Genomic DNA, 22,179 nt, shown 5'->3' on the forward strand with positions numbered 1-22,179 from the left:
TTACTTTCAAAATTTGTCATTTTTCTGTGAATATAAAATTTGGTTATTAATTGCTGCTTTGGAAGAAATGTGAAGAAATACAGCACAGTATTAGGTAATTTCATCATAATGCACCGCGTTGGATACTTTATTGTATAACTGAAAAGAAAGATGTGGCATGTTTTCTAATTTTTTCATTTGTGCAAAACAGCAAGACTCGGGTATGGGACGCCGTCAGACAAGCTTCAATGAGAGTCTTCCAGCATTTATATTTGATCCTAACCTGGATGCACGTCAGAGAGCCAAATTACTTGAAATTGAGATGAATGAACAAGCAAAAACTGTTAATGATCTGAAAATGCTTGGTGCATCCGCATCAACCATAGAACAGGAAATGCGACGACTTCAGGAGCTAGAGGCATTAGTTTTCCATGACTTTAGACGAGATGTGATGAAAAAATTGAGACGGCAAAGTGTCAAAGCAACGTCTATGAAAGATCGTCTTGGTTTGGGACCTAAGACTCAATTAAGATCAAAGAGCTTCAAAGTTCCTTCACCCACAATTGAAGTTAAAGAACCTCCAGTGTAAGTATAGATTATTTTACCTGTATTTTCTCATATAATTTCTTAAAATCTCTACAGCTGTAACTGTCTGATAACTTCAGTTAGAAGCACTAACTGTCATGGATAAAGTTATGATTGGCATTTCACATATTTTAGCAGTTAGATATATGTACTGTAATATGAAGAAAAACTAGTTACAGTGAAATTTTTTACTACCAAGCTTTTTTAAATAAACTAGATACACAAAAAATCTTCCAAAAATAGATGATCAAGATCACTTAATCTGGACAAAATTAAGGGAACAAACTTGAAATAACCATATTTGGTTAGTTTGTTTACATGACAGTCGACATAGGTGGCTGTAGTTGTTGCCAACATCCAAATGAGCTTGCATAATTTGTACTAGTACATTGTTTATTTAATTATTTTATTGGATGTAATTTGCATTTTTTTTACAATATTTTATTTCTTTTATAAAAGTCCACTAACGCTTGGCCTTTGGCCTAAATTTTGTATTCCAATTCCAACTAAGGTATAAAAACTTGGTAAATGTATACCCTTTCGCTTTATGACAAATGTGTAACAACACTTGGAATTAGGACCACCTTTCCTGTCAGTTGGTATTGTACACAGTATGAGAGATGTACAGTACAGGTAAACTGCGGGTTCTGTAAGTACTCATGTCTGTCTGTCTGTCTGTTTACCTCTCTTTGTCTCTTAGATGTATATGGTTACAGTATTGTATTCAAAGTTCTGATGAAGTTAAAATCACTTAACAAAATGTGATTAGTATACTGTAATTGTATTTATCAGTAAGCACATTGCATTAGATATTTAAAGGTTGCAACCTATGTTATACATTGCCAAAGCTCAAGTAAGGGATATGTCTGAGTGGTGGAAGGATGTCTCAAATTTTTGTATTCCATGCCATATAAATAGCAATATTTCTTTGGCCTTTTGTGGGCAGCTTTTTTCTCACTTTAAATTAACAAAGAGACTTACTGTTGGCTCTAATTCCCAATCAGCCAGTTTCTACTACTGTTCCTGTGAGTGTTTGTGTGTGTAGAATAAGCTGACCATATGCTCACATGGGTTCACGATGACAATCATGTAAGCCACTAAAATTTCCTCAACCTTCTACCTGTGCTACTCACAAGTCCAGTAGTATGTGTAAAGTATGCGACATATGTCCGGCAGTCTCAGTTACTGAAGCTTGAGGTAAAGTAACACTGTCCAAAAACTTAGAAGATTTATAACTTGATGGTTTAATATCTGACTAATAATGTCATGTACCGTAATACATGAAAGATGTGGGATATAAGAGTATATATATGAAATATAAAAATTTCATATTTATATTATATTGATACACACCAAACATTTAATGCAGAAAATTTTCATTGTTAGATAATAACTACATAACTATAGTTCAAAATTATGGTAATTCTAACTCAGCTGTTTTATTTATTTCTGGTGATAGAAATTCATTTCTCGCTATATGTGGTTCAGATTCCACAATAAGCTGTAGGTCCCGTTGCTAAGTAACCAGTTGGTTCTTAGCCACGTAAAATAAGTCTAATCCTTCGGGCCAGCCCTAGGAGAGCTGTTAATCAGCTCAGTGGTCTGGTAAAACTAAGGTATACTTAACCCTTTGCTCATATCTATGTAAATTCCTGCATGTCTTGCTAATAAAGGAATCATTCCTTATGTAGATGAACACAAATTCATTATTAAATCATATTTACCTGTGACCCAAGATGATCTATGACATTCAGTGACAATGAGGATGATGATATTTACTACAAGGTATGTAAGGACAGAGTGAAGAAGAGGATGATGATTAAAAGTACCTTGGTGAGTTACTATGCCAAACTAATGCTGAGCAGGCATCCACAAGATGGAGATGCTGCAACCCATGCAAAGTATTGTGCATTGCTTGTTTACATGCATGTTTCATTGAATTTTGCCTGAAATTTGTACAAAAGCTGCAAGTGAGCAAAGGTTGCAGGCATTAAATTTGTGAGTCTTGATGGGTTACAGTACAGTATATATATGTTTGTGTGTTTATGTATAGGTGTAAGTATTTATGCACATATACATATAATTCACCAGAACATGTGAGGTTTAAGAGCAAAATATCTTCAGGAAACATGAAACAGAGGATATGGTCCTGATTGGTTTTGTCAGTTATTAAATTTTCTAAAGTACAGTAGAAGAAATCTGTATGATATATATGCTAGGCAGAAGGTATAGTTTATACTAATGCTATTCATAATTCTTGTTTTTGCAAAACACCCAGTCTGGATAATTTTTAAGTGGAAAATAACAAGCATATTATTTTGTGGTACTTTGGACCAGTTTCAACTACACTTTGTAAGTATGCGATAAAGTTGAGAATTCACTACTCATATTAATAATTTTTAGGAGCAACACTTGTATGCAGCCCTGAGTATATTGATGACATAAGTGTTATTGGGAATACAGGTAAGAAATTAAAATATCAGTGTATTGTAGTAGGTGATGCATTGAGAGCAGCAAAACAGACTTTATGGTAACACACAGAACTTCATTTGTACTGTCATATTTTAATAGCCTTAAATATATCACAGAGTATTTTGCATATTTATTTTGCAAAATAGATCAGGCTATGCATTCGTAGGTTGATACTCATATTCCTATCAAAATTTTATTAAAGCAAGACTTCATTATGTATCTAACATTTTTTTTGTGGGTGTAGTGACTGACAATTTAAATCAGAATCACATCTTTTAAGGGTACATTATATCCAAATTATATCATGTCTTTTGCAAGATTTTCTAAGGAAATATCTGCCCCATACTTTATTATTTTTTTGAAAATAGAGTTCATGAAAAGCCATATTTTATGTTTCATAAATTTTAAGTCATTATAATAATTGAATTATTGTATTCCCCTTACAGTTACTCTTTATTGTAGCATTCTTCTTATTTCCGGTGGTAGTGTTTAATTGATTACTTAGAATAAAAATGATTTTTTGCAATTGAAGTGACTTGTTCTTTTAACAAAGGTTGCTTTAGTGTGAAGGCCATTTGATAAGTAAGTGTAACATTTTCTGGTACTGTTGACAATACTCTTGTAGCCACTAAATCTGTACCTTGTGCACAATGGCTATCATACTGTTATTGCTGAATTTACTAATCATAATTTAATTAATCTGTACCATTTGTACCATGGTTACTATAAAATTATTAATGAATTTATTAACCCCAATTTAGTTAATCTGTAATTTTTATAGGTTTGATATTTAGTATATGTAGGAATAGACCATACTAATTTTATTTCAGGAATCGTGGCAGTCATGGAAGCATTGATCAAGCATCCATTAGTGTAGACAGCTCTCCATGCCACACAGCTAATGATCCTACAGGACAGAAAGTGAAGTTTGTGGATGCAACTAGTCAAGGGTATGAAAATAGTTAAACTAACATTTTTTTCCAGCTGTATATGATGAAGCAGACCATAAACTCAGTATTTTTGTTTTGCTTTTTAAATTCATCAAAGTTTACGTTATTATTCTTATAGATTCCTTATAATGAGATCACTGAACAGTTCATTAGATTTCATACAAAGACATATTCAGTGAAAAGTGTCATTCTTAAATACTGAACATTCTCTTGTTATATATATACACAGGCAGTCCCCAGTTAACAAAGGAGTTCCGTTCCCTGCCAAGCATCGATAACTGAAAATTGTTGTTAACCGGAACATCACAATAATACAGTAATAAATGGCATTTACAATGCTGTAAGCACTGATTGGTGCAGATGAATTCCTTACCAATGCTGATAAACCGCTTATTGGCACCGAAAATTGCTTACTGACACTGATGAACTGCCTACCAGTGCCGGTAAACCACCTACTGATGCTGGTATACCAAAAATCTGGTTAATGACGTCGTTAGCCAAGTGTTGTAAAACCAAAACGCCATTAACCAATGCCACCGATAAGCGGGGACTGCCTGTGTATGTATGTATGTGTATATATATATGTGTTTGTGTGTGTGTGTATACAGGCAGTCCCCAGTTTACAGTGGGTCTGGCCTATGAGACGGGAAATTCTTTGTTCTGAAGCGCTTTTCAAATAAATTCATCAGAAATCATTTCCCATTTAACCCCATGCATGTTCGAAGTTACAAACAAAATATGCTAGGGCATTAGGGACCTCCTCAGAAGAAGTTTCGCTCAAAAGTTATGGCAGAATAATCAAAATTTGGAGGCTTTATTGATGAAAAACTCAATAAAAATGCAGTTTACATCATTTTGGCAATACACCCAAAGCATGAAAAACCAAGGTTTTCTTAGGATTTTTGACGATTTTCAACAATTTTCAGTTTACAATGACTTTTAATTAGGTTTGGGATGACTGCGTAAAACGAACCCTCCTCGTCATAAACCGGTCCGACTTGCCTTATATATTGATAGTACTTTTCAGTATATAATTTTTGTATTTATTTTCTTCCTTCAGCCACCAGTAGGGTATATATATATATATCTAGATATATATATTATATATATATATATATATATATATATATATATATATATATATATTTACAGGCAGTGTTTGGAAGAACCGGTTATCAAAATCAAATTCTGTTTCTTTGTTAAGGTTGATAACCCTTAAAATTGCCAATTAACGCTTTCTTTGATTAACTTTTGGCTTCAAGTTATAGGCGTCAAATCTTGGTTTGCAGCGATTTTTTTGAATTATCAGCGCCAATACCCAATTATCGGGCGCCGATATAGCAGAAATATATATCGATTTTATATATATATAGATGAGCCCATAAAACCGTGTGTGTGTCGCTGTTAACCGGCAGCCCCCAGTTTACAATGGGGACTGCCTGTAAACCCGAGCCAATGCTTTAACCAATATACCACCTGTTTCCCAGGCATGTCCCAGGGTTAACGCGGCTCATCTCATGGAGGAAATATGGCAAAATGGTCTGGTTTTATGGCGCTTTTCTAGTGCCTCAAAAAGATCAGCAATTTTTTCAATACGCAAAGTATTAAAAGTAAGATTTTCTTAGGATCTTTGACCGATAAATGGGTATTGGCGCTGATACATACCAACAGATTTTCGGTGCTGATAACCGAAAAACGAACCTCATAAACGGGACGCTGTTTGGCGCCGATAACCCCCAAAAAGCACTGAAATCGCCGATTTCAGTTATCATCACACCCTTAGAAACGGAACCCCGCCGATAACCGGGGACTGCCTGTATATATATAAATACATATACATACATACATACAGTAATCCTTCAGTCTGGATTGTCATTATTCAGAACTCAACATTATCTGACACTCCTGGACCAGGGACCAAAACCCCAAAGATATATGGTATATGTACAGTGATACCCCAGTACTCGTCAGCTTCAGAACTTGTCGACTTTGGTACTCGACACATTTTGACGAGAAAAAATTGTCTTGGTGCTTGTTCTTTTCCTGGCACATGATGTGCAAGCTTATACATGTTTGCCTCAAGATTCCGTGGCATGTTGCCTCTTTCACACCGGATGAAGAGTTAAGCGTTAGTCACAGAGTAGCCTTCAATCAGTGCAGAATTCATCTCAGTCCATTCTAACTTTTCTTGTGGGTTTTTGCATTTGTGTGCATACAGTACATCATGGCTCCAGGGTGAGTTCCATTTTCGATAGAATATGCTAGGCTAGGTTTACTGTGCCTGTCACATTGCATGTGTGCTGGTGTTAGTTACTGTAACCATAGTACTTTTATTAAGTTGTGTCACACTGACATATTAAAAATTTGCTAATTATCAGTGGTGACTTCTATTACTAAAATTAAAGTGATTTTTATTAATCTTTCACACAGTGGAGAAGGTCTTAAGATAGTATGGCACTCAATTTAAGCTCTGGCTAAGAAAAAATTAATGATGAAATCTTTTTGGAATAGACAAAAGTAACACCCGGTACTGACGAAATCACAATTTTACAGTATTCACGGGCGATAGGAACAACAGCCACCTGCGAATAGCTAAAATCCGCGAGTACTTGACACCCCCTGTAAAAATGCTTATAATTGCCTATTTTAATAGTTCAAACATCAAAGACCCCCTCCAAAAATGCTTATGACTGCCTATTTTAATACAGTAGTTTAAACACCAAATATACCTTGAACTATCATCCTAAAACACTTTACAGCAATATCATTTTAATATCAGTTCAGTATCACTTTAATATCATTTTAATATCAGTTCAATATCACTTTAATATTTTAATATTTCAATATCATTTCTGAGTGGCGTAGCTGTACGAGGTGAGAAAACCAGTTTAGGGAGCTGTAGCAACTGGGAGGGTTCATTATATATAAGGAATTTCTTCCTATATGGAAGGGGAAAAACTGATTTACTTAAGTCTCTCTCTCTCTCTCTGAGTTAAGAAATATTTAAGTATACATTGAAAAAAAATAAATTTTATTGATATTTTGCTGTGTTTTCATTAGGCGAATGCTTGGGGTTTACTGTAGTTGAGGATCCTGAATGCACTTAAGCTTTGCCATCAGTCTAAAGTTCAAAGAAATGAAAAGAGAACTCACCAACCTGTGCAGTTCACACAAAAATGTTTACATCAGTGGAGGAATAACTTCTTATTTGCCAGGATGCATGTAAATGAAAAATTAAGCATAAATGGTGTGAAGAGACTCACTGAATGTGCTTACCATACCTCACCAACTGAGTGCCTTAGATAACTTTGAAACCATAGTACTTTAACAACGCCAATGTTGTTTTACCAGAAGGTAACACGTAGATGATGTAATAAGTCAGCTTAACAAAAACAAGAGATGACCATGGTTAGACTGCATGCAACTTGCACAAAATGATGGCAAGGGTGCTTATACTTGCCCTACAAGATAGAGATCAACACAGAACCAGTATTAAACAAACCAAAGCTGTCATAAAATTAGCAAGACCTATAACAATGGTGTATATTTTAAAACACTTTGTTTTTCTCCAGCTCTCAACCAAACTATATTTCTCAAACATTGTTCAAGTCAAAACAAATATTCTACAACAGAGATAGATAGAAATAAGATACCAGTTAGAAGAAATAAGTTTCCACTACACTGACACTGTTATGGAAAGAAAAGAAAACAGGAGGTGGATGTTTTGTAGAACCCAACAGATGTCTAAGCAGTGGAAGTCCTGAGTATGATGTGACACGGTTTCATTCTCATGGGAAATGCAAGGAGCCAGTGGTGAGAGAGGCTGGCCCTGGACTGGTTAACAGCAAGTGCAGACAGAGAGTTAATTACATGTAGATTATCATTTTCATTCACAAAATAAACTCGGAGAAAATATATTGGAAATACAAAATTTATCAAAGTTTTATTAATATGTATATAAATATATTATATATATATATATATTTTATATATATGTGTATATATATATATATATATATATATATATATATTGTGAAACCACACAAGCATGATGATGAGGGAAAAGCATGTAAACTTAATACAGTAAATATAGTCATCTGAATTTTATGGAATATTATTTCTATTTACAAACAGTTTACTTGATAAATGTCATAGTTGTTAAGGTCTCCTATTGTAGTTTATGTATTTGCAAGTCTATTTTGGTGTTGTAGCAGCTCAACTCCGAAGTATATTTTTGTATAAATGTTACAGTATTTGTTTGGATTATTTTTTATAAATAATGATGTTTGCAAAATGTTATAAAAGGATAATGGTATCTTTTCATCACTGCATACATGCAATGATCATCATAGATCTAATGGCTGCCACTATCGTAGTCATCATCTTGTCTGTCCTGGCAGTCGTCACTGTCGGACTTGGAAAGCAGATTTTGTACCACGAACGGCGCGTTTATTTGGACGTTTACGGTATTCTTAAAATTTATTTTTTGTACTGTTGCCTTATCTAGGGCGCTAGTTGATTTGCTTATCAACTTGGGAATGTGAATTGTCAGAGAGTCCATTAGGTACTATGACGTCATATTACCTCTACATAGTACTGTAGTTACAAATTATGAAGTAGTGTAGCTGAATTGTGCAGTTGGCTAGATTCATACATGCTTTTGTATCAAGATAGGCTGTTGATGGAAGTTTATTGGAAAAAGTATTATACTATATATCAGAAGACTTGACATTTTTTTTTTTACCATAAGGAATATCCTATACCTTGCCAAAAGTAACCTTTTCTCAAACACAAAATCTTACTTTAGCATCTTGGTGTAAGAGCATTTCTAATATATTACAATTTTCCTTTAAGGCGTCACTTATCGTACACCAGTGGCTCCTCAGATTCGTATCCAATAGATGATGCGGATAACAGTGATGTTTTTCTCTCTTCCCCTGGTCGTCCCCGAACGCCAACGCCAACTAATGTATCAGATACAGAAACAGAAACAATGACTATAACAAATCAGAGGTAAGTGTTTAATATTTTATTTTTATATAAGTAACTTACCGAGTAATTTCATTGCTATTAGTTTCTACTTTTCACAGCAGCTGAAGTTTTAAAAATTTTGCGGTAGCACTCACATTGTTTTGGTGTAGGTAACAGACCCCACCACAGGTATTCAGTTCGTTCCTGCCGCTCGTCAACCTTAACATTGGTCGCTGGGTAGCTTTTGTTTTCACCGGTTGTATGCGGGCATTGCCGAATTTGGTGACGCACATTGTAGTTTTTGGTAGCGCTAATCAGTTTCCTTAATTGTGAATGGATATGTCAAATTTGAGTGTTCATAGTACAGAAAACCCCCCGTATTCGCGTTCTCATGATTCGTGGACTCACCTATTTGCAGATTTCTCTATACACATTATTCGCGGAAAATTCGCTCATTCACGGTATTTTTCACTGAGAAATATTTACTAATTACTGTGTTTTCATATCATTTTCATGACTAATCGCTTTTTGTGATAAAGTATTAAAATACTCAGGTACCCAGGTAATTATTTCCGAGTTACAATAATTCACCCCTTCGATAATTCGATTTTGCAATTGGGTAAGCAATTAATACCAATACAACAATATTTAGAAAACATTTTTAAATTTTAGCAGGCACGAGCAGCAGCGTGCAATCAGGCAATGAAGACCAACATAATAGACCAAACTTCTTTTCCTCCATCTCTTTATCCTATCTTCTAGTTGAAAAATAAAAGGGAATTATCAAAGTATTATTAATAGCGTCAGTCTTCTCAAACAACCTCATTTCTCCGTATCATCAAGGGTTGTCCACTCTCACTCTGACAGGCTTCAGACTGTCAAGTAGCTGTCAGGGCGAAAAAGGATTTTCAAAGCAGCTGGGATGTTGCCAACTGTAGTGATGTCGTCATCCCATCTACCAGGCTAAGTGGTCAGTTTTTTCTTGACTGGTATTGAAGTCTCAGTATCTCGTCTTCTGAGACCACTTTATCTCAAATAGCCGATTTTTTAATCATTCTGAAGTCTTCTTGGGGACTAGCAATTTCGGCTATTAAAGGCTACAGAACCATGCTCAGTTCTGTCTTTAGGCACAGAGGTTTGGATCTTGCAACAAGTCAGGATCTTAGTGACTTGATTAAATCTTTCGATACTTCAAGGGAACACAGACCACCGTCTGTTCCATGGAACCTAGATGTCATGCTTCGTTGACTCTCAGGGCCTCCCTTCGAGCCTCTTCATACATCTTCCTTGAGAGACTTATGAGGAATACTCTCTTTTTGGTAGCTCTAGCAACAGCCAAAAGAGTTAGTGGATTACAGGCCTTGGACAAACCAGGTTGGCTTTTCACAAGGTATTACAGTCTGCATTTACCCCTTGGGTTTCTTGTGAAGAATGAAACCCCAGTCAATTTGGCCGCATTCGTCCTCTGTCAAGAACCTTACAGATATCCTGGGACCTACAGACCAGGAGAGAATTCTCTGTTCGGTCAGAGCTTTAAAATGTTACCTGGAGCATCAGTTAACAGAATTCCGGTTTTACGGCACTTGGCTAACAACACAGTTAACCAGATTTTCGGCACTTGCAAGCAGTTTATCGGTGTCAGTAAGCGGTTTATTGTCTTTGGTAAGCAGTTTATTGGCATCGGTAAGCAGTTTAACGGCGTCTGTAAGCTGTTTATCACCACCGATAATCTGTTAACAGGCCCATTAAGTGGTTTATCGGTGCTTATGGCATTGTAAACACCATTTGTTACTGTAATTATCATGATGGTCTGGTTAATGATGATTTTTGGTTATTGGCGCTTGGCTGGGAACGGAACCCCCGCCATTAACTAGGGACTGCCTGCTATTGTCTTTTTTGTTCTATTCTAATTTGAAATAACAATTCATTTCATTTAACTTAATATTTTCTGTAAAATAAGTATAATGAGTCTAGTAAACATTCAGAATAAAGAGGTTGCTAAGTTTTCTTTTTATGAACCCATTCTGAAGTGTATTTTTGTCATGGTTCATGAGTTGCCAGACCTGAAATTATAGAGGTACTCATTGCACTGTCAGTCAATATTTTACTTAATAGATGAAAGCAAGTTCCAAAGGAATTTTTGTTTTAGTTCAGAAAAACAGAATTATAAAGTTCTGCATGTATACTAACAAAAAGAATTTTTTTAGCAGTGACAATGTTGGTGGTGTTGACAGCAGAAGTGGTAGTGATAAATACTCTAGTGGCTCTGTACCAGTTAATGAGAGTGACTGCAGACGCACTGCTGTTAGTAGCAGGGATGAAGGGGGATATGATGGAAGCACCCCAGGAACAGCAACAGGACCACTATCAGGGCACTCAAGTAGCCACAGCTCAGGTACGTTCACAGTTTTAGTTATCATAATAGGCAAAATATGAATTCATATACATATAGAGTTCAAACCATTGCTTTACTGGAGCAATTTTTCACACGAGGGCAACTAATTCATTATTTACCAGGGAGATAGCCATGTTCCTCTAGTATTAGGAGATCTCCTCAGATGAGGCAAGACCGTGAAATATTTCCTTCACCTTTATTCAATATTAAGCTTTTGTATAGTGTTAACCAACATAAATTTCATTCTGAGTTGTTTTTGACCTCTTCCTTTTCCTTGTCTCATGTTTCTTTGTGATTAACCTGTGACTGCTTTTCTCTCACTTTCCTGTACTGTTATATGTTTGGTAGTTTTTAATGTTTATTAGAATAACATAGCCTAGATACGAAATTGATAATCACATCAGACAAAAAGTAGTCTAGTGTAACTTATTTAGAAAAATATGAATATTTTAGAAATATACAAAGAACAGAAAAAGTAGAATTATAAAGAAGTTAAATAAAATATAAAATGTTAAATAAATTAAAAGTAATCAGACTTATCGTAGGTAAAAATTTACACAAGAAAGCGGTTCCATTAAAAAAATTATGAATGGAAGTAGGCCTTGACTAAGACCAGGTAATGTATATAAGATTTGCCGAATGCTTAACCTTCCCACCAAGTGCAGCCACAACAACTGTAGCAGGTTTTAAATATAATCAAACAAGTAGGAGTAAAGTAAAGATGGGGACAGTTTTGGACCACAAAATCAGTTAATAACTAGTGCATGTTATACCTGTACTTGGGAAAGTTTTCTTCACTCAGACAGATGGGTCGGAGGGCATTAGTTTTATAACTGCGTTTTTAACTAACATTGTAGAGAAGCATTAGTTGATGGGCACTATGATGCTAAAGTAATGTAATCTCAGGCATTCCTCTTGGTGGTGTACTGTATCCACTACTGTTGCATTATATACTCACAATGTGGGCTTTGACTTAAAAAGCAAGTTGGTTGCTTATGCAAGCTGAGTAGTATTAAACCTGATGCTAGAATATGACACGATTATGCAGCAGCTGCCTGCCAAGTGTTGCGAGCAGAAACAGCTCAGTTAGGTAAAGAAGAGTGCAGAGGATATTTGCTGTTGTAGTACATTTTATGCAGCAGACTTAAATAAGTTGCTTTATGTCTGTGCCACAAGTTAACTTGAAGAGTTGGCAAAATAAACTTGACTGATGACATAACTCCTGTCCAAGAGTTTTTGATGAGTCATTGCACCTACGGAAGGCCCCACCATAGAATACAGTACATCGTAAACAAAGGAAGGGAAAGAAGAATTAAAACACATTGACATAAAAAGCTTCATCACGAAACATTCAGTAGATGGTTTTGGCGAGATACTAACAATTGACCTCGACTAGAACAAGAGAATATGTATTTGCTTCTCAAGTCAGTTGCTTATCAGAAGGTTCACTTAAAATATTAGAAGAACCACTGACATTTAAAACCATACTATTTATATGTAAATCAGGATGCAAGAACATTACCATGGCAAACACCTGAAATGACATTACTAAAGCTACTTTACAGGCCATCATCACAGACTCTTTTGTTTCTGCCTATTGAAAATTCATTTAAAATATTAATAAAAGACCTGCAAATCCCTAATAATCTTAGCTTTTAGATAAGTGCTTCATTATTTTACAAAGTCAAAGGCTGCACTAAAATCTAAACTGACTATGCATGCTTCTGAACTGTTATCAAAAGCACTCTGCAAGGCTGTCGGTATTGACAGAAGTACGTCACAAGTACCAAGGCCTTTGCAAAACCCAAATTGAAATGTTAATAGTCGGTTCTTATCTTCAACAAACCTACGAAGATGCTGAGAGAGCAGCGCTCTAAAATTTTAGATAAAAACAGGTTTTGATGCGGGAAAAATCTATTTATGGTAGTTGCTGTGAGTCCTCAAAGGTGTACACTTGGATTATTGTAACCATGGTTTCATTTGTATGTAGTCTCTTAAATATTATTCATTCTTCACAGGTGCCATTACTCCAGGAGGATTAGGTTCTAGTAGTTCAGGAACTGTTAAGCAACATGATCCTAGCATAGATTTAGAACTAGATGTCATTTAATGCATATTCTGGAATGTAATTTGTACTAATATGCATTTTCAACTGAGATGAAGAAAAAGTATGTTTTAGAGGTGACAGTGCATTTCGTAGTATTCCACACTTTTTTGATAGGGATGCCATTCTAAGTATTCTTGTTTTCAGTGTTGTTAAATTAGTAGTAATGCTGTAGGCAAAGGAAGTATCAGTAGACTGTATATATTGATATGATTACACTATGATTTGCTATAGCTTGTCCAAGAGTTACATTTTCTTCTTAATACATTTTATCTTTGTTTATAGAATTAACAGTTTTTGAAAATGATAATTGCAATTTTTAATGAATAGGATGAAGAAGGAAAGGAGCTTCTCTGGTGGCATATCTGATACTCCTGGTAGTCCTGGATCTGTCCGTAAGAAAAATGAAGGTCGGCCAAACATATCTTCAGGAAAGTTAAGAGCTCCACCACCTCCATCGCTTTCTGTTTCAGCAGATACTGTGTTTTACATTCCAGGTCTAGATGTCAAGGTAATATGACGAATATAACACCTATCTTCCATTGAAGCTTTAAGTAAAATAAGGTATATTAATGTATTAATGGTAAAATATAAAGCCTAAATTTATTACTTTAACAGTTGGGTTAAAAGCACAAGGTCTTTAAGATAGGCTAGCCTCTAATTTATTAGGCTGGGGCCTACTATCCAGTGATATAATTGTAAGACTAGACTGTTGAATGGCAATTTAATGAATATTCTATTGTAGGAAAATAATAGCCACTGAAAGGAAAAAATGGGTTGTTCAATCTCTCCCCCAATGTCTTATATTTTCTGAATTGGTCTTTAAGGAGAAAGCACTTGGAAAATGCAACGACAAGAAGACTGAACAACCAATTTTCCCAATGCCTTGGCTAATTTCTCTGGAAAGAGGTTGGGAACCATGGAGCTGAGGCGTGCTGCTAGTTTAATTTTTTCAAGAACAGCAACTTGGAGAGATGAGGCCACAACCACCTAACTTCATCATGACATTTGTGAGCAGCCAATACATGGTGTGCATTCAGCACTGATGCACAACCAAAGGAAAGAAAGAGCAACAAACACTTAACCATATCTGTGCAGGAGACCCCAAAGACAGCAATGAAGACCCACTCTAGCCAGTAAAGTAGTGCAAGACTTTCCCTACACAACTGCTTGCAGGAGTCTGTTTCTGAAGCTGGCCATACTGAGGGAGCTGGATGTGAAGAACTGCTTTGTTTCAGTTGATTTCATTACCAACAAAGGGACCAAAGTGATCCTGACAAGAGTGACATCAGTCTTGTCAAAACATCAGAACTTCTGATTCAGAAGAGGTCAGCAGAGACTCGGATATCGGGGTTCCATTCTGAGTGTGATGATAACCAAAAATGTTTGATACCGAAAACCACGGCTAACCAAAATTCACTATTTTGCACTTTATAAATTTTGAGGGCTTATTGGCTCTGAAAAGTGTCAATTTTCAGTTATCAGGAGCCTCTTTTAAGTATGAATTGGCGCCTGTACTCTAATTATCGGCGTAATAGAAGTGAAATCGGTGATTCTGGTGCTGAAAATTAGCGATTTCTCATTGCTGTACAAGTTCCGCTAAACCAGATTGCCGTTAATGTCTTGTTAGCCCGCCGTTAATTAGGAGCTGCCTGTACAAGGACTCCCCAGTTATCGGCAGCCTCGGTTATTAGTATTCCGGTTCCAACGAATGCGCTTAATGAGGTGATTGACGATAACTGGATTTCGGCACTAATATTACCAATCTCCCAGTTATCGCACTGATTCCCCGTTATTGGCCAGCCACTGATCCATCTTTATGGTGGTGCTTCATAACCTTATACCAATGCTGATAACCAGGATTGGCGGTATTATGCTGATTTTGGTTATCGGCCAATTTCGACTGGTTATCATCATGCTCTTGGAACGGAACCCCTCTGGGTGTGAACTGGGACTGCCTGTATATGGTTACTTAGCCAACGCTTATGGGCTGTAACCATGACTGGAATTTGAACCATCTCACAGCATGATGTCAGTAATGGATTGGCCCATGGATCTGAGTCAGAAGAGAGTTTGATTGCACCATGTGCCAAATCCACCATTTCTTCATTTCAGAGGGCAGCCACTAAACTTTAAAGCTCATTGTTGTTTGCAGCACAGTAGTCTAGTAAATTATTCAGTATTAAAACTAGATATTGCACACCCATGGTACTCTTGACAGAGTACTACATGTAATGACAGGAAGGTCTGTGGCATTATCCACCCTGTCCCCATCTTTGATCAGCAGAATAAAATCATGAGCAGAATTGAATCTAACCCTCTTGGGGCTCAGAGAGCAAAAGCTGAAACTTAGGGGGCAGGGGCTAGCAAATAATTAAAGGTGAGCAGATGATCATGACAATCAATACCATTAGTAATATTGAGGGCGAAGCATTGAATCACTTTAAGAAGCAAGTTAGAAGACAGTAGGCTGCTGATGCAATCACGCAGGAGAGGCTGGTTGAAGGGCAAGATGCAGGACAACTAGATATGTCAGAAGTTGAGCGAGGGCGCAAGCTGGAGTGTTTGAACAAATCTTGATAGTAATAACTGTAGGTTTGTGGGATGTGTAAAATTTGCTTTGAAAGTTCAGGATACGTTTGCCTCACAGGTTCTGGAGGAGGGACTCATTAGTATCTGGGCACTGAACCCCATGCTGAGTTACACATGCAAATGACACAAAAAGGGTATTGAAGACATACACTCTTAATTTAAAGTTAGAGCAAAATTACGAGTTAGAGGGCAGAGATGGCCATAGACACTTTGTCAAAACCACAGAAACCATGGAAGTCCATGCAGAGGAGACGATAATTGTGAACGTGAACCATTAGCCAGATACAATGGATTGATGAATGAGATTATGGGATCTTGCAGCCATAGCCCCAATTTCAGAATTAATTTTAGATGAAGTTAAACATAATATTCACAAAAGAAATGTTATGAAGAGTTTACATATTGTTAGAAGCATTCACACACATTTAGTGAAAAAAAGGCCGCCAAAATTGAGGAGATTGAATGGGAATGGCAGCATTACTAGGAAAAGTGGTCACAAGTAAATTTTTTGAAAGACTATGGGCACTGATGAGTAACTCTGTCCAGGGAGTGGCTGCCTCCCAAATCCCATTTGATACAGTCTTGAACAATTTCCTAGAAAAGAGTTAAAACACGTAGATATAAAAGTCCTCCAAACATTTAGTAAGTTTTTTAAGCTCTCTCCTGAGATCCTTTGGACCAAGGCCTAAGCTACTTGGTTATAAGAAGGACTTAAGTAAAGAAGAACCCTAACCTTTAAAACAGACTTTTATATGAAACCCATTAACAAAAGTAGCTATTGATTAATTTGAATTTGCCATCAGGGTTATAGGGTTCAAAAGGACCCATTCACCATGTACCTGGACCCCTTCTTCAGGATTCTTCAACCATGATTTATACCATTTAAGTTGAATTAAGAGACAGAGACAGTGCATCAACATGTTGCCAAACCTTAGATATGTACTAGTATAGAACATACTTGGTTGACTGGACCAAGAAATTACTCCATTAGTAACATTTGGAAATGCATAAAAGGGTGCAGCAATAATCCATCATCACAGTTTTGTAATGTATCTGATTTTGAATACATTTTATTTGATTATTTAAAGACCTGCATTGCCTTTCATCTTTATAAGTGCTTCATTATTATCACGGTTCCAAAGGACGTTACAAAAGTAAACTGAACTGACACAAAAGCACTCCAGGTGCTCATTAATAACAGCTGCTTAAACAAAATGGTTGAACAGCAAGCCAGAACTACAATAAATAGATGGCAGGCCATTGAAAACTCCACCAATGAAGGTGGCAAAAATGATTGAGGCTATAAAAATTATAGATAAAAACACCCTGACCATTGATGTGGGAAAATCTGGATGCTTTACATACCTGGAGGTGGCTTTCATAAATACTGTAAATTAAATTCATTTGTCCTGGCTTTCATATTGAAGACATATCTCCTGGGAGCAAGCACTACTGAGGCTTAGAGAGAGTAGAGGAACTGTTGAGAACATGATCTATACCATCACAGAAAAGATGTCCTCCATTGGGATGGTAATTGTCTCCTGCAACATTTCAAGAAAAGAAGAAAAGAGGCATTATTATTATTAAATGCAAATAACCAGCTATTGATAAATGCATTCTAAGAGATGAACAGTGTTGTCAAATAACTGAAATGAATAACCCCTCGGTAAAGCCCACAGGGAGCATACCATTGAAATGGTCACACACCATTTGCTATAGTTCCAGCTAGAGAATTTTCTTCCCATACCTTTTGATCCATACAGACAGGACAGTTCCAACACAACTGCATTTTATTAATGAATAACTGACCAATAACATTTGGTGAACCTTATCTGAGACTTCCTGGTACATCCTTGTTCTGTCCTGATAGAAAATGAAGGTGACTGTACATGCACACCTTTGTGAAATTAGAGCTCCATTCTCTCTTTATTTGACTGTTGCAGCAGATACTGTGTTTTACATTTCAAAATATAGATTTAAAAAATATGACAATATAAAAATATCTTCTTGAAGCTTATTTTTCTGTCTCATCAATGTCCTGGTAAATATTTATCCCTTATTAAAAAATCTGAGAAAACTGCATCAAGGTCTTAGGTTTATGGCAGGCTGAAACAGTAATTTCCATTTTAGGCCACTTATCCAGCTAATAATTGACAGACTGTTATTAACTTTTCTTTCACTTTGTGGTTAAACGAACGAATGCCGAAAGTGTACAAAACGTATAATTACCGCCACTGTGTAGAGTTAACTAAAAGTCTTTTCCCAAAGAGTCACAGCACGTATTTAAGAGTTAAGAGTTCTCAAAAATGGCTCCTTTTTTGTCAGATTGAAAAAGAAGCCTATTCCATCAGAAATGAAAAAAAATATCACTTGTTAATAAATTCACTTACTAATCAAAAAATGTTTCATATATAATTTTCCAGCAAATTACAGGACATCTTTAAACCAATAATTAAAGAGTTTGTAGTGTACATCTAAATCTCGATGATTTTTGGCATAAAAAAATTTATCACAATGGATCGCTTTTCTTTTGCTTCCATTCAGCTTATAAATGTTTTTGTTTTTAAAAAGATTAGTTGCATTTGTCAAGACTTCTCTCTTTTCCAAAATCAAGCTAATTGATTTTTAAATTTCTCAGATCTAAGTTTTTAGATTCTTGCAGTTTATCATAGTGTCTCAGTAAAGGAACCTGACCGGTCTCAATTTTTCCAAAATATCCTTTTCCCTATAGCTTCCATCATTACTCCATAAGACTAGGGTTCCTTTTCATTGTAATGAACTGGAGATGGGTGCCATTACATTTTTTCAAGAATGAATATCCCTTGTACAGTATTCTACAGTTTTGCAAGTTTGGCTTTTGAGTCTCTTGAGAAAGCATCTGTGCAGGATTTAGTGGCCGTATTACAAAGTTCCTCTGTGTTCTCCCAAGTTGTTTTAACTGAATTTATAGATTTAGCTTATTCATAGAAGTCAGCAATCAGCATGTCTCTCCCTTTGAATCAGTTACAAAGAAATTGCAGCAGACCGCATTTCATGTATAAGATGCAATTAGATAAGATTCTGGAGGTAAAACTAGCCTGGCAAATTTGTTCATAAACCTATCTCATCTGTAGTTTAAGATTTTTAAAATGCAATTTATGCCCGCCAAGGTGAACATCATTAATAGCAAAAAAATAGCTAAATTAATTTCACAGCAAGACGTATTTAAAGTTATATTTCGACTTAAAACACTTCATATAACAGAAAATAACCTTGCCCCCATTATAAATAAAGTATCTAGAGATTGATTTACATAACTAGAAGCAAGAGAAAGTTATCTAAAACCGAGTTAAATGCAGTGAAATAAACAAGCAAAAAGATTTCCAAACTAAAACATTGATTGCTAAGATCGCATTTATAATACAAAAGCAATATAAGAATATATACACAATATTATTGATATAGTGAATTAAGGAATAACATTTTAAAAGACTTAGGAAAGACGATATTCGTTATGTTGATGTTGTATAATATATGTGAAAATATTGAGTAATAAAATCTGACTAGTGCTGAATATGTATATGATTACAATAGTGACAGCTAAGTAGTTTTGTTTGATATTCAATTTCTTTTGTATTGAATTATCATAAGTCACTCTGTATGAACCCCAGAATTAGCTTATAATAATTACTATACTATTGATGCATAGAATGTAAAGAGTAGGCTAGGCTACCATGAAAGGAATACCCTATTGTAGGCTAGGCTATATTCAAGATAGTTTTTCCAACAAAACGATGGGTCTTTTGGAACCCTAAACACCAACGTAAGTAGGATAATACCTGTATAATCATTTTTAGTTTTTTTTGTGGTTTGAACCATCAAGATAGGCAGTTCTAAGTGTTTTTGGAAGGGTTCTAAGCATTTGTGGGTTTTAGCTATTCAGGGAGGCGGGTGGTTTGGTAGATATGCATCCCCCTCGAATATGCAGGTATACTGTACTTCAGGTTTCCCCAAACTATGGTCTTTGAGACTTTAGATTGGAAGTCAGATTGCTCAGAAGTCTGCTGGCTCAACATCCACCAATATCCTTTTTCCTGTTGGAGAGATCAGCACCTAGTTTTGTTTCTTTCCAACTGCTGTTGAACTTTATTTGCTGCAGGTGTGTTGAGATTGGCAACTTTTGTGATTTAGTGTTGTATATGGAAGAAGGGAAGAAGGGCAGCCTAACCAAGTGTTTTTGTTTTCTGCAATCTGGCAGCTTCTATGCTCTTTATCACTTCTCTGCCTTATCCCTTCCTCTATTTGCAACAGTTTTTCTACAATAATTGTCCTCTCTTATATAATTATCTCATCCCTTGTCCTCTGAAGTAAATCATCTATTAATTTCTGCACATTTTATTGTTTCATCAGATGCTACAGCCACGAGGTAGGTCCAACAACACTCCAACACAGCCTTTTCACCACAGTTCCCATCAATAGATAACTACTCTTAAACAACTTCTGCTAAGGAAGTATCCTAACCTCTCAAGCTGCTTACACATTGGGTTGAAGGGGAGCAAGTCACTCTATCCTGACACACTCAGCAAACTGCAAGTAAAAATAAAGAAAAAAACAACATGAACTTGAACCCTTCAAGCATTTTCAAACAAAGCATACGAAGAAAAAAAAACAAATCTCATCATATAAAACCAAACTTCTAAATGTCACCACATTTAGAAGCACTTACAGCCCTGGTAAAAAGTGCCATAAGTCTGGGTTAACAGCACCATAAAGTGGGTAATGGTGCTGTAAATCTGCTTGCACCACTGAAAAATTGGGGTTAAAACCAGGTGAAGAAGCTTCTAAGTCCAGAAAATCAGTGTACATCTGAACCTGATGTAACCTGGGGACTGCCTGAATTCACAATGGGCCCATTGGTGGCAGCAGCATGGTGAGTCATATGGCAGCAAACCTCCCAGCGATAGGTTTCCGCCAAACAGAATTTGTTTACACCATCCTCACTGCCCGCCAAAAAGGCGTGCACTGAGTACAGGCACTACCCCAGTTTGGTTTTTCTTCAGGACCTGACCCTGGAACAGTAGCTTTCTGAATACTGCAGAGCAGTTCTGGCAATCCAGGCCATGCCCACCTTCCACTCCAGATAGATTGGCCTCCCACCTACTGGTGAGGCTCTATCTATGAAAGCGTAGGTTTTTATTCCCATTGAAACAAATACCAAATTCAAGTGATTTTCCTTTTTCTAGATACGAGAACCCATGCTTTCATAGGGTTTTATCCTCATGGTGCCTCCAGCCACTGAGTTTAGCTGAAATGGCCCAAACAAAGGGCAGATTCACAAAATGGACAAGCTAACCAAGGTCAGATAACAGGTGACTCCAAGGTCTACCTGTTAGGCATTTATTTTTTATTTAAATCAGCAGACAGCTGCAGTGTGCTTTGCCCCAATCTATGTTTTAGGCTCATATGAACAAAATACAAATTACTTTGATTTTGGTATGTTTTTTCTATGAAACTTTTTTTTTTTCCTTTGGCCGTTTGGATAAATATGTATGTATAAATTTAAAGCTGTAAGCTGTTTTATCATGCTTTAGATTTAGATTTGATTTTGTGTAATAAGAAGTGTATAAATTTTTCAGGTTCATTATGAATCTCATAATATTCATGAAGAAACTCCAGTTGGAAGTGGAGGAATGTTTGGAGGGGTTGGTGGAGGTGGAAGTAGTGCTCAGTCTGACAGTGCAGGTTGGTCACCGGCTGGTGCAACTGGTGGAAGTGGAAGTGGAAGTTAGGGGCCACTTCTCGTAAAGGTGGCATTGGTAGTGGAATCAAGAGAGCTTCACTGTTTACCTGGCTTACCTTACAGAGTATTCAGAAAGAGACAACAGTTACTCCTAATATTTTAGAGTTCTTAGAAATGGCACTAGAACCGCTACCATTACCTGAACCACAGCAGAAGTCATCTGTATCTCAAGGTACTGTATATCATGATTATTTGTATTTTTGTTTGTATTTTAACCAAAACAAAATATGTAATTAATTGGTATTTTTTTTTAAGGTAGTCATGCCATGTATTAGTCCATACTGTAGTTATGCATTTACCTCCAATTTAGCTCATGGTGTTATCAAATGATGTTCCCACAATTTGTATATGA

General features: G+C 36.2%; 2 protein-coding genes across 2 annotated transcripts in view; both read left to right on the forward strand.

The window, feature by feature from the left end:
- LOC136833946 (bridge-like lipid transfer protein family member 1) overlaps positions 1-13,462 on the forward strand; it is a 66,318-nt gene extending 52,856 nt beyond the window's left edge. Inside the window, exons 15-19 of the mRNA XM_067096227.1 lie at positions 191-564; positions 3,867-3,986; positions 8,841-8,999; positions 11,165-11,352; positions 13,371-13,462. Coding sequence (XP_066952328.1) covers positions 191-564; positions 3,867-3,986; positions 8,841-8,999; positions 11,165-11,352; positions 13,371-13,462 — 933 coding nt within the window. The remainder of the gene's footprint in view (positions 1-190; positions 565-3,866; positions 3,987-8,840; positions 9,000-11,164; positions 11,353-13,370) is intronic.
- Positions 13,371-22,179, forward strand: part of LOC136833778 (bridge-like lipid transfer protein family member 1) — a 32,088-nt gene continuing 23,279 nt past the window's right edge. Inside the window, exons 1-3 of the mRNA XM_067096030.1 lie at positions 13,371-13,520; positions 13,787-13,967; positions 21,664-21,999. Of these exons, the coding sequence (XP_066952131.1) occupies positions 21,942-21,999 (58 nt within the window). The 5' untranslated portion in view covers positions 13,371-13,520; positions 13,787-13,967; positions 21,664-21,941. The remainder of the gene's footprint in view (positions 13,521-13,786; positions 13,968-21,663; positions 22,000-22,179) is intronic.

The sequence above is a fragment of the Macrobrachium rosenbergii genome, chromosome 52 (assembly GCF_040412425.1).
Source record: "Macrobrachium rosenbergii isolate ZJJX-2024 chromosome 52, ASM4041242v1, whole genome shotgun sequence".
Lineage (NCBI taxonomy): Eukaryota > Metazoa > Arthropoda > Malacostraca > Decapoda > Palaemonidae > Macrobrachium > Macrobrachium rosenbergii.